This window comes from Rattus norvegicus, chromosome 7, assembly GCF_021556685.1.
Source record: "Rattus norvegicus strain SHRSP/BbbUtx chromosome 7, alternate assembly SHRSP_T2T, whole genome shotgun sequence".
In the NCBI taxonomy this organism is placed as follows: Eukaryota; Metazoa; Chordata; class Mammalia; order Rodentia; family Muridae; genus Rattus; species Rattus norvegicus.
The window spans coordinates 38360695-38374263 of NC_141540.1; the positions used below are offsets into that span (position 1 = coordinate 38360695).

Below are 13569 nucleotides of genomic sequence, written 5' to 3' on the forward strand. Positions count from 1 at the left end.
TCAAGTTACCTTGAAAGAGTCTACAAGAGACTCTAGATTCTCTCAAGTTGAAAACAAAAACTATCCAGCACATAGACTCTCAATAAACCTAGAAAGCTGGAACCAAGGCTAGCTGGACATGAAGGTGTTGCTGTAGTTGATTAATCCACTCTACCTTCCCAGCAGTGGCTATGTGACTTCCTCACTAACCACCCCAATGCTCTAGATTCTTGCACACACACAGCCTTCTGTTTTAAGATGCCTTAAGCAGTGTAATGTCTGTGCCACTCCAAACACCCACATTGCTAACGCCTCCCCTGATACTCCTGAGTTACTACTTACTAAAATCTATATTCTATCTTTGCTACCCTAGACCCAATTTGGGGTGGGGGCTGGGGCCACTCCTTCCCAGCTCTCACATGGCTGGTATTCTCTCTTCTGCTGCTCTCACGACTGCGTCTTATTCCTCCCTAGCCATGACAATTGTTCTTCTTCCCTGGCTTCCCTTGTCTGGGAAATCTAAAAGCTCTGCCTCTCTCTCCTTGCCAGCCATTGGCCACTGGCAACTTTATTTACTAAATCAACGCTAACTGGGGACAGGTACCCTCAGTGTCTTACACCCTGATGTGTGGGTTCCCATGTAATTTTGGGAGCAAATTAATACAAGTAGCATTAGAACCAGTCCACAACATCTCACCCTTTTGGTCCATTAAAAAGTTCTTTTTCTCTCTGAATACAATGAACATAGTTATCACAGTTATATAAACTATAAGAGATGATAATGTACAGACCATCAATTTTGTCAATTAAGGTGCATTACTCTAACATCTATCCTAACTTAAAGAGTCTACAATCTTATATCTGAATTATGTTTTGATTTTCAACTTGCATTACTATCTGAAAATCATCCTTTCCAATCCGCATCATCTTCCGTAATGCTAAACAACTCAAGTTTGATCATGTGGCCATAACACGTCTTCAACCCTGGCAGAGACCCAAAAACAAATTAAATGGTACCTGAGTACACAGGAAGCACCAAGACATAGCTCCCAAAACATAACCAATTTGCAGAGACAGTTGGACAGTTCCCTATTCCTCAAAACGTCGAAGCATCTGTCTTCAGCCTTCTGGCTCAGAACCATGTGGCCGACTGTGAGTAAAGCAGGAGCTACGAAGGGCTAGCTTACTCTGACTTGGCAGAGCTCAGCTGCCGACTCTCCCTCCTTGTGTCCTTTCCTGGACAGTACTTTTTGTCTGAAGATGAATTCTTGCCCAATGACTACCTTGCCACAGTTGGAGCAACTCCATGTGGAGGTTTTGATGCTTAAACAGTGTAATGTCTGTACCACTCCAAACATCCACATTGCTAACGCCTCCCCTGATACTCCTGAGTTACTACTTACTAAAATCTGTATTCTATCTTTGCTACCCTAGACCCAATTTGGGGTGGGGGCTGGGGCCACTCCTTCCCAGCTTCCTTGAACTGTGAAGAGGGTACTGTCAGGAGCAAACATGTCTCCTAGTCAAAATGTCTATCCATAATGAAAGATACCTTAACACCACATAGAATGTTATTTATTTTTCTAAGTGCAATATAAAATGAACACATTTCCCCAGTGGTCATGTTTCTCCCACCTTAAAATTGTCCTTCTGTCCCAAGTACACCCTTGTCTTGGGAGGTTCATGGACTTTTAAATGATCATTTTCTTTGTCTTCTCTCTAGCTCCTGATAACTTGGCTACCCCTCTCTTTTTTGAGCAGTTCCATTCACATTAAGACTTCCAATTGGAATTCGTTACTATAGCACATCAGTCTTGCTTCTGTCTTCCCTTGCCTTGGTTTGGCTTCTCCTTCTCTCAGTGGCTCTATTTCAGATCTTCTCACCTTCCTAAGACTCGTGGGTACTAAATAGTTTTAAGTAAATGGCCTTCTAATGAGCATTCTTTATATACCTCTTAGTATACTATATAATTATATTATACAAATTATTTTTTTAGCCTCACAACGTCTGTAAAAATAGTTTTTTCCCTTTGTCTATTTTAAATGAAGAAATGTTTTAACCTGTTAAAAAATGCTACCAAATGTCAAAGCCAGACTTTGAAGTCTGGTCTATGTGAGTTCTTGGTGCAGAAATTTAAAATGTCTGCTCGAAGTCCTAACCATTGCTATTTATAGCGTATCTGTAGGATGTAGTGTGTCCTTGACATATTTGTTGCTTACAGAATTCTTTTCAGCTGCCTAGGAAACCAGAGAAACTCTTGTTTTTCATCCTCTAAAGATGAAAATGAAGCTGTAATTTTTACTTGTGCACATGATGTGTTAATGTTACTAAGGAGGGTTGAGAACACGGTGCGAACACTTGGTTTCTGTGCTGTTTTGCATTGAATGCACTGACGCTTATACACAACCTGATCTGTGCATACAGAACAGGATGGATCATTTCACCTGGAAAACTACTTTCATCTAAAAGCAAAGTCAGCAAAGCACACCCGGAGACCCCTGCAGTCCCCGCACTCGGGGAGGCTGAGGCACAAAGATCACGAGTGTAAGGACATCCTGGGTTATATAACAAGACTCTGCCTGGATAAACAAGACCAAACGGAAGTTAAATTATTGACATGGGGACTTTCCCTTTTACTTCCCAGTCTTTCTTTCATTTTTGCATATTTATAACAGGTCTTTGATCACGGCAGCTGTTTTGCTTGGCTTTGCTTTTCTGTAAGCGATTTTTTTTTCTCACTGAGAGCTCCCTATCTATCCCTGTGTCCACGTGGGCTTTGAATTCATGGGCTCCTGATAGTGGTTAAACAATGGCTAAAGGTCGAGCCCTCCTCTTGGGACAGCTGGTAATTAAGTCACACACTCCTCTGGTTCTGGAGATAGACAGCCCAGCGTTACAGACGAAGCCATCTGTCCTCTGCTTCAGTGCCTCTGAGGTTCAGACTCGGTCCTGTTCGCACTGATGTTTCGGCTCGGGTCTTCCTCAGCTGATCAGACTAGGCGGAGTGAGCTTGTTGGTACTGTAAAGAGTTGGAGTTGTACTGGATCTTATTTACGGACTATTGGGAGAAAATGATACAATATGCTTTATTATCTAGAGGCCCCTTTCAGTCTTTAAGGTCCAACGTGAACAAGCACTTAGTGAATGTGCTCACAGGTGGTTTGACTTTGCATACAGAACCTTAGTTGGTTTTTATTAGAACTGGTGCTGTATCTGGTTGATGTCAGTAATACCTGCAGTGTGCCTAATATTTCCCACCTCCCTGCTCTCCACCCTACTCTCCTTTCCAGTGCTGGTCTTCAAACCCAAGGGCCTCACGCAGTCTAGGCTGGTGCTCTTCACTGGGCCACACTGTCAGGCTTGTCACCAGCTCCCCAGGAGTGCAGACGCAAGCTCTGGCTCTCTCTGCTCACCTGTATCTGCACTGCTAGAGTGAAGGGAGCTTTTGGTGAACTTAGATGCTTCTGCCCCAAATGGTTTTGTGGCTCTTAAAATATGCCTCTTAAAGATTGTCACCCCTTCCCAAATTATCCTGGCTGTTAGGGTTTTTAAAATATTGCATGTTATAATCATCTTTTTTTCATTATAAAAACAAAAAAAGCTGGACCCTCCCTCCAGTGGCACCACTGTGGCAGTGGCTTGGAAGTTTATCTGTGTAGTTCCTGTAGAATTAGTTGCATCTGACCCCAGTTCAGAGTGCATTGATGTGGGGAGATGGAGCCGAAGAAGAGGAGGAATACAATTGAAGCTTCCCTGCTGAAGGCGGTTATGGAGGCTGTCAAGTTACCTGTTGGAGCTTTGGCATTCACTGTCTTAGCTTAGAGACGGAGATGCCCTATTTTGAGCTGGGGTGTTGAGGATTTAACCTAAGATTTTGTGTGCTGAGCTCTCAAAAAACTACCAAGAAAACCCGTATAGCCCCAGGTGAAAATAATTACTAAGTGACATTTAAAACTGTGTGGTTGTGTGTGTGTGTGCATCTGTGTGTGTGTATGTGTGTGCATCTGTGTGTGTGTCTGTGTGTGTGTCTGTGTATGTGTGCGTGCATCTGTTGTATATGTGTATGTGTGTGTGCATTTGTGTGTGTGTGTGTGTGTGTGTGTGTGTGTGTGTGTTTTGAGACAGTGTCTTTCTATAATGTAGCTCTGGCTATCATGGAACTCAATATATAGCCAGTTTCACACTCAGAAATCCACCTGCCTCTGCCTCCCAAGTGCTGGGATCAGCAGTATCCACCACTGTGCCTGGCCTCTTAAAAACCATAGATAGTAAGACAGACTTTATTCAGTAGCAGCGCTGGTTTTGCAGTGGTGAAGGAATTGGACTTAACTCCAAACACAGAATTCATAGCCGAGGAGAAAGTGAGTTCCAGTGGGTAGAAGGTTCTCAAAGGAGTAAGTGGGGGACAGGGTGATCTGCTGCTGCTTGAGAGCCGGTGAGAGGTGAGGTGCAGGGCCGGACACTGGAGTGGGTGGTAGGCACTTAGTAAGGCTAGGTTGGGTGAGGAAGTGCTTCCGCTGAGCCCTTTGGTAAAGCAGAGAATCATCATCAAATGCCTGCTTAGAACATACAACTGTGGCTGTTAGAGGTCCGAACTCTTCAGGGTCCTATTGTCTTTATTAAATGTTGTCCTTTCTATGTAGCTCAGGGTACCCTCGAACACACAGCAATCCTCCTACCTTGGTCACCCCACACCCCCAAGTGCTGGGTTTACACAGGAGCATCTGCCCCCACCCCTGTCTTTCTTTGGCTCTCTCTAAAGTATAAACTTCCTATTTTGTTTTGAGCTCCTACCATAATTTTCAGCAACTATACCATTGGTCTTCTTCAATTCATCTAAAGCTGCCCCAAACACCCAGCACCCTTAGAAAACCAATGAAGCCTTGCCAAGTTGTGATAAGAGCCTCCTGAATGGTGGTCAGCCCCTTTGGATTTGGCTGGTATTTGTTAAATGTGTCTCAGATAAACAAGTGTCTGCTCTGGCAGTGGTGGATGACGTGGACTGTGAAGTTTGGCGGAAGCCGGGCAAGACTGGCTCTTCAGTCACTTAGCAGCCAGCATCCACTGTCACTGTCATGACAAGGAAATGCCTTCCAGTTGGAAAACAAAAGTTATTCTGCTGCCAAGGGGCCAATGCAGTCACCACTAACTCTGCGGGAAGACGGGGGCATGCTCGTTGGCTCTGCTGAGCAGGGGCTCCTCCCTACACTGGCAGAAAAAGGTGCCACTGCTTACCTTGCTTAGCTTTGAACACATTTGCCATCAGGGGCGTGATTCATACATGTGTTCTACAGCGTTCCTCCACTGGAGACAACCTAACGACTTCCAGAAGAGTTAAGAAGCTGCGTTCCCTCCTAACGAGTGCCAGGGCTGACTGAGGCAAGCTGCAGGGGACGGGACATGGCTGCTGTCAGCTTGGTTTCTGGAGATGCTCGTGTGGTTTTCTAACCTGGAACTCTTGCAGACTAAATTCCTGCTTGACATCTTACTAATTAGTTATACAAGTTATTGCTGTAGTTGCTATGCAGATAAGGCATTCCTTTACATTAATTAATATGATTAATGGGGCAATAAAAATGAACCCAGAAGAAGGTTTTAGTATTTGTTAAGAACTTGAGGTGGCCGGGAACGTAGCTCTCTTGTAGGCTTTCTTGCCCAGCATCTGGAAGCCCTGGGTTTAATCCTTAGCATCTAATGAACTGGGTATGGTGCTACAGGCCTGTTATTCCAGTGCTCCGGTGGTAGGCAAGATTAGAAGTTTAAGGCTGTCCTTGGCTACTTAACAGTTTTGAGGCCATACTGACACATCTGTAATTCTAGTCATCCAGAAGTTGGGGCAGGAGCATTGTGATTTCCTGAGACCATCCTGGTCTCAGCAAGACTGTCTCAAAACATGAAGAAAACATTGAGGGGAGATGGGAGTGTAGTTCTTCAGTAAAACCTTGTCTGCATCCAGAACTTAATGTCCTGCTCTGTAAAGAAACCTGAGTGGACTTTGGGTTGGAAACCTTTTGTTCTTTTAGAGTACACGTGAAGTTTTTTTTTTTTAATTTGGGGTTTGTTTTGTTCATTTCCTTATCTTCTTTTTTATTTTTTTAATTCATCCTGGAGAAGTAAGAGATACTCTTAATTAATTTGTCTTTTAGGGGAAAATGTTGAAGGTATCTACAGAGGAAATGCAATCCCTTTCCGAGAGAAAGCCTAGTGAGTTTCCTCAGGGGTTCTGCCTGAGGATTTGTAATCTGACTGTTAAGAGAAGGCAAGGTCCTTTGTTTTGGAGTCTTGAGGGTTGTGAGAGGCTCTGCTCGAATATTGTTTAACTTAGATCCTGAGGCCCACCCTCAGAGGACAATGGCACCTCTGCAAACACTTATCTCCTCCCCCACCCTTTCCTCCTCCTCTGCAGGGATGGGTGTGGTGGTGGTGACCTATATTAAACATGGCACTAGTAATCTTAGAAAGAACAGAAGATGAAAATATGTGGGGTCTCCCCCAACCCCTTCTCGAGATAAAAATGAACTTTTTGAAAGTTATATGCTCAGTATCCCCAGACGCTTTAGGGGCCTGCTGGAAGTGTAGACTGGCCTTGCTGCCCCGGTTTGGGAGGCAGCCCACCTGGTGTCCAGAAACACACTGCACTAACACAGATGGTGGGGGTCCTTTAAGGGAGCCCTGTGGGGAGACTGTGTGGGGAGACTGTGTGTAGACCTTGAGGTCACACACCCAACTGCTTCATCAGCATAAAATTCTGCTGAGTCTGAGGCCTTGTGGTGGTGACATGACTCTCAGGTGCAGGCCGTGGGGCACCATGCCCTGCTCTGGGGGCACACCTGCCCTGTCCAGCAAGGACATGTATCCAGGCTGGCACATGGACATGCTGAGACCCCACTGTTAGCCGGGGAGGTTGGGAAACTCAGGGGAGTCTGCTCCTGTTCTGCAGGTTCCTGAGATGCAGACTGGGGTCCTGGGCCTTGAGGGGTTGGTTCTCACTTACAGGGCAGTATTGGAGGGTGTTACTTGGTTTCTCAGAGGGGATGATTCTGGATAAGTCAAACTCAGGAATACCAATAGGGCTGGGCCAGGATTATCTCACTCACTCGTTCATTACGGATGCCACCCCAGGGAGACCCCAGGTGGATATGTCGCCCATGCGCTTGTGTGGCCAGCTACATCTTTGCCCATCAGGTGCTGCTGGAGTGGGTGTGGGACCAGGTGACCGGTTTTTAAAGTACAAATGGTGAGCTCCTTGGGAGGTTGGCTCAAGGAAGAGGAGCATTAAGACCTGGAGTCAGAGCGTTGTGTTGACTCTGTACCAAATGTATTGCGGAAAGTTTGTGCAACCGCCAATTAAACATTATTGCTAGTACTACCCTGGTTGTGTAACAGTTGCACCTATTTTACAAATGGAGAAACCAAGGCTCGGTCAAGGAAGCACAGTCAGTCAAGAGCAGCGGCGTAGATCTACAGTGCTGATTGCCAGGTACCTCCCTCTGCAAGTCCCAGCCAGAGGCTCCAGGTTGGGAAATGACCACTGAACAAGAGGAGGGCTCTGAAATCCAGGGTGGAGTTAGCTAAGACCTGCTTAGAATTTCTTAAAAAATTTTAATTGAATATTTTTGAGAATATCATGCATAAATACTGCATTTACATAATGTCTGCCCCTCCCTCCCAACTCCTTTTACCCCTTTCAACTCCTCCTTTGCCCACACCGCCCAATTCACTCTTTAATCACGCCCACAAACACACAGAAGTTACTGAGCCTCCTTACTATTGCTCATGCGTAGATACGCTTAGGGCTGACCACTTGGGATTGAATAACTTATCGGGGTTCTTCCCTAGAGAAAATGATTCTTCCCCTTTTGTCAGCCATCGGTTGTCTATAGTTCTTCATCTAGGCGTAGGGCCTTGTGAGAGTCCCCATTCATGTTGTCAGGTCGGCTGGTGCCATCATACAATGCTTGTTTAGGCACTAAGGTGTGATTTCGAGAATAGAGAGTCCCTGTCACAGCTAGAAGATGCTGTCTTAAAGCAGCTACTCTGGTTTTCTGGTGTTTATAACCCTTTCTCCCCACTCTTCCCCAGTGTTTCCTGAGTCTTGAGTGTAAGGGTTGTATTGTAGGTGAACCAGTTGGGGTTGGACACCTCGCAGTCATTTATTTTGACTAGTTGTGGATCTTGGTCCTAGTCCGTATGCCTTACAAAGGGGACCTTCTTTGATGAGGTGTAAGTGCTACACATATCTGTGGGTATTAAAATTAATATTTAGGATAAAGTTAAAAAGTATATTGATTTATGTATCAGAGTACTCTACAGTAACAGACTTTATAGAATGGACCTCTCTCCCTTATACATACATAGAGAAAGGGGATTTGTTAGAAAGTCTTACAAACTGTAGGGTCTAGCTTATCCAACAATAGCTGGCTAGTAAGGAAAGTCTAAGAATGCAGAAGCTGCTCAGTCCATGAGGCCGGATGTGAAGTAGGCTTCTAATGCCGTGAAGGAATGGCCTCAAGAACAAGGGAGGCAATGAGCAAAAGCTTTCTTCTTCTTCTTCTTCTTCTTCGTCCTGGTATAGGCTTCCACGAGGAGGTGAGGCCCAAATTAAAGGTGTGTCTTCCCACCACACAATCCAGACTAGAGATGGATCTGTATACATCCAATTAAACACAAGTCCCTTTATGTTGAGCCCTACGTTTTTGGATATTAATTAATTCCATATGTAGTCAAGTTGACAGCTAAAAACAGCCATCACAGTTTAGAAAAATGGCTGTAGTAGGTTCTTCTCTTGGGTCCTCTCCAGCCACAGGCCACGTCTCCACACCATGAGGTGTGTGTTTCCTCATACTGAGCAGGCCTTAGGTCTGATTAGACAGCTGTTGGTTACCCCCAAGGTAAAGGCGCCACTATTGCACTCCGGGGCTCTCTCGCCCCGCCTGTCACGCCTGTCATTGTTGCAGTTCGTAAGCTTTCCTTCTGGGTAAGACTATTGACTGTTTTACTCTCTTGGCAGTTTGCATGACACTTTTGGACAGTGTGAGAGCTAGTCTCTGGGGAGGAGGCTTCGGGTCAATTCCAGCTTGATTCTTCCAAGTGCAGTGTCCAAAGTATGTGGTGTCTTCAGCAGCGGGGTCTTAACTTCAAGTTCTGGGAAGCAACTAAGAGTAGTGTCAACAGCTTGTCTCATTTTGGGAATCTCTTAGACCCCCCTGGAGACACCTTCTCGTGCCTAGCACTGGGCTTTTATTAGTTTATGCCTCCTGTGGGAGCATGATCATCTGATGTGGCAAAATAGAGTCAGCGTATCTATGTGATAACACTAGAGCGACTTTAATTCCTAGAGCTGCGAAACAGGTTTTTAGATACCTTTTTGTATAGTTGAAAGATACAATAGTTTTGAGATTGTAGATCTTCATGGGGTAGAGGATGACTAGGCAGGAAGCTTTTGATCCAGTTATGTGTGTGAATAGTGACTTTTTTTTTTTGCCCTCCTGACTATAATAGGATTTCCGGGGTGCTGTAGCCCACGCGTCCAGGCAACTCGGGAAGCCCGTGATTGAGGACCGGATCCTTAACCAGATCCTGTACTACCTGCCTCAGCTGTATGAGCTCAACCGGGATCTCCTGAAGGAACTGGAGGAAAGAATGCTGAGCTGGTAAAACACGGAGCACATTAGGCTTCCTCAGAGCAGAGCGCACGGTTTTAAATGAAACCGCAGAGACCCTGCCAGGGAGGGGAAAGTGACGCTCCTTATACGGCGTTGTTTTCAGTGCGTTGAACTTTTTGGCAGTTACCTGTAGATTAAATATTCCGGATGGCCATACCTTGGCACACTAGATTTAAATCTGTGCCACTTACAAAGCTCTTCAATGATGCTTGCTCGGACCCAGGCAGAGGCAATTTAGCTATTTCCTTTGTCTATTTTGTTTTGTTTTGATCTTGTGTTTATTTATTGAGACAGGGTTTCACCTCCTGATACATTCCAGGCTGTAATTTTTTAAAGCTCCAGTGAAAATGAAGTATCATTATCAAAATAATTCCTGTACATAATTTATCTTTTGTTCTTTATATAATTTTATATTAATATTACCCTGAACTGGCTTTAAAACCTAACTATAGACATATATGTAGTATAGAGAGGTTTAAATATTTTTGCTTAGATAAAGGCTTCCTTAAGTTTTGGATCTGTAGATGGTCTGTATTGGAAGGATTAAGCATTCCTAAGAACCAGACTATAAAGAGATAACTCTTTAACTATGGAAAAGGTTTTACTTATTGTTCGCAAAATAGTTCAAGTCTGTGAATAAGGTATTTTTCTCTCAAAATCTTCTTTCACGGAGCCTTGTGGAGCAGACTTGCAAGCCCAAATAGTTAGGAAGCTGAGGCAAGAAGACCGTAAGTCCATTGAGCTGTATGGGAAACTCACTGAGTCCCTGTCTCAACAGAAAACATAAAAGACAGGCTGGCAAGATGGCTCCATAGTAAAGGTGCTTGCAAATGTGATGACCTAAGTTTGATCCTCAGAACCCGCATGGTGAAAAGACAGAACTGATTCCCAAAAATTGTTCCCTGACCTCATATTCATGCTCTACTCAAGATAAATAAATAAACCCACAAATATGTTTTAAAACTAAAAAGAGCTGGGGATTTAGCTTAGTGGTTTACCTGTCATACAAGAAGCCCTAGGCTCAATATCTATTTGTATGATAGCATTTAGAGCGCCACATCCTCTATATGTAGATTGAAATGTGCATGTTTGTCTTATAAAGACTGATTTAAGGGCTCCAACTGTTAGACGAATTGCAGTATTTTCAGTTCTGGACCAGACAGGGAGGGGCCAGTCTTTATCTATACAACAGAAGTTTGAAGCTCTGGGTATGGACCATTGCTTGTTGACACTGAGATTTTGAGCTGGTGTGCAGTATCTCCTTTCCAGGGAAACTTGGAAGTACAACCCACCTTGTTGACTCAGAAAGCCATGGCCCTCTGCACCTTACCACGGTGACACTTCTACTCTGCTATCTTAGAGGACATACTTAGCCAGAAGTGACCCTTCACCTTGGTCTCCAGACCACAGATCATGTTCTGTTCCATAAGGAAGGGCATGGTCCAAGGCCGCTGCTGCCTCGTGATCTATCCTGGTGATCCAGTTTCGTTGGGGTAGAGCCATGAGGAAGAACCAGGTGCTTACAGCTGTGGTCACGGAATTCAAGGTCTGGATTCCTGTAATAGGAGCAGCAGGCCTGCCTCCTAGCTTACCTGAGTTTACTTGAAATATGTTATTATATTGAATGTTTTAAATGTCTCTCTTTGTAGCTGCCCTGGTTTGGGAGCCATTATAACGTGTAGACTGATCTTAAACTCATGGTGATCCTCCTGTCTCACTCTTCTGAGTACCAGAGTTATAGGAGTGAGCCACCATGCCTAACAGCCATTTCATTTCCCAAGGTTTGACTATCTCCTGTACTGGTTGGTTATCTACATATGACTAGTGTATCCTATAGTACACATAATATACAAAGGCCTTACTTTCATGGAACAGGCATTATAGTGGGGATGAATACAAGGTAAATAGGTAAGAAAAATCAGGGAAAGATCTGATATGCAGAGACTAAAATGCTGGAGTTCTTAGTGAAGATCAGACGGTTAAAAAAAGACTCTTTAAGAAAGTAGAACATGGACTAGAAATAGTCTGTAGTAGGGTGCTTGCCTTGCATATGTAAGGTGTTCAGATCCCCCCTCCCCGAAAAGCGGATGTGGGAAGGTGGGCGTGGGGGAACTCCGATGCCTCCATATGTCCATGCACGTGCAACCACTGATAAAAGGCTGCAGCATGGGAATGGACTCAGGTGTGTTTAAAGAACATGAAGAAGTTCTGCAGAACAGGGAAAGGGGAAGGGAATCATGGCCTGGGTCAGACAGACAGACAGACAGGAAAGCATAGTAGCCTGTGTGTACATGGAATGTAGTTTTATTTTCAGGGCAATAGAAGGCCCCGGGAGCTGGATGTGTTGTAGCACTGAGCTGTCATGATTGCAGGAGAGAGGCTGAGACAGGCAGATCATGAGTTCAAAGCTAGTCTGGGTAGCTTAGTGAGACCGTCTGCATACACACACACACACACACACACACACACACACACACACACACACACACACACACACACACACACTGGAAAGAAGCTGTCACTGGAAGTCACACAATAGGACACACAGTTTTTAGGTCCCTGCTGCCCTGACAAATGGAATAGAGAGGACAAGAGTGGGAAAAGGGACACCAGTCAGAGCTGGCAGAGTCTGGACAAGGTGTGCTCATGGCAGGGCCAGTGCTGAAGAAGAGGGAAAGCAGACAGCAGGACAAGCTGGTGCGGACAAGCTGCTGCCTCAGACACACTGACTGCCCTCATGGTTCTCTGTATCCTCTACCCACAGGGCTGAACAACAGAGAATTGCTGACATCTTTGTAAAGAAGGGGCCATATTTAAAAATGTACTCCATGTACATCAAAGAATTCGACAAGAACATTGCGTTGCTGGATGAACAGTGCAAGAAAAACTCTGGATTCGCCACGGTCGTCAGGGAATTCGAGGTATTCGCTGTCATAGAATGCTCAACTTCTCCCCGCATGCCTTAGTCCTTTACGGCCATTGAAAAAAAATTTTGAGAAAACGTGTGTTAAAACATAGTCTCCTCCACCAGCCGATGGTGGTGCACACTTTTACTCCCAGTCCCAGGATACAGAAACTGTCTCAAACAAAAAAACAAACAAACAAACAAACAAACAAAAAACCCCAACCAAACAACCAAATAAATAAATAAATAAAATGATAATAATAATCTCTTCTAAATCTTAGAAAGGATTAATTAATCAAATAAACCAGTAAAAATTCAATATAGTCCAAGATTCAATAGTGAAGATCTGTTATCGCATGTTGTACTGTTTAAGCTGGGTAAACATCATCTTGGTTAGAGGTAGTTAGCTAGTTAACTTGTTTAAACCAAGGTCTCACTGTATAGCCACACCAGCTTCAAAGTCCTGGCTTTCCTCTCATCAGCTGGGTGCGGTGGCACGGGCCTGTGCTCCCACCACATGGGAAGCTGAGGCAGGAAGATAAGGGATTTAAGGTCATGCTTAGCACATAGTGAACTCCTGTGAGCAGGGACAACATGGGTCCCTGTCTCAAAAACAAAAAAAGGACTAACCAGGTGGCTGGGAGCAGAAAGGCACTCGCTGCTACGTCTGGGATCCCACGTGTGGAAGGAGAGAACTGACTCCTGAAGCTGTCCTCTGACCTCAGCATGCATGCTGGGACACATGTGCACCCGACGCCTACACACATGCGCACACACTAAATAAACAAAGGAGTAAACAAATAATCTTATTTTTTTAGGCCTATGGTAAAACGCACATACCACCAACTTACGATCTTAGCCACTTTGTGTATAATTCTGTGGTATGAATCACGTGGACAGCATCGTGCCACCATCTTTCTGAAACATACATAGCCTTGCAAAACTGAGATTCCATAGCCATTAAACACCAACTCGTCCTTCTCTTCCACCCTGGCCGGCCACCCCTATTCTGCCTTCTG

General features: G+C 44.7%; 1 protein-coding gene across 2 annotated transcripts in view; it reads left to right on the plus strand.

The window, feature by feature from the left end:
- Fgd6 (FYVE, RhoGEF and PH domain containing 6) overlaps window positions 1-13569 on the plus strand; it is a 115511-nt gene that overhangs the window by 60611 nt on the left and 41331 nt on the right. For both annotated transcript variants that reach the window (XR_015624340.1, NM_001137645.1), the window contains 2 exon segments: window positions 9482-9633; window positions 12410-12566. Coding sequence is in view for 1 of the 2 variants with exons in the window: in NM_001137645.1 (NP_001131117.1) it covers window positions 9482-9633; window positions 12410-12566 (309 nt within the window). In the remaining variant the exon portion in view is untranslated.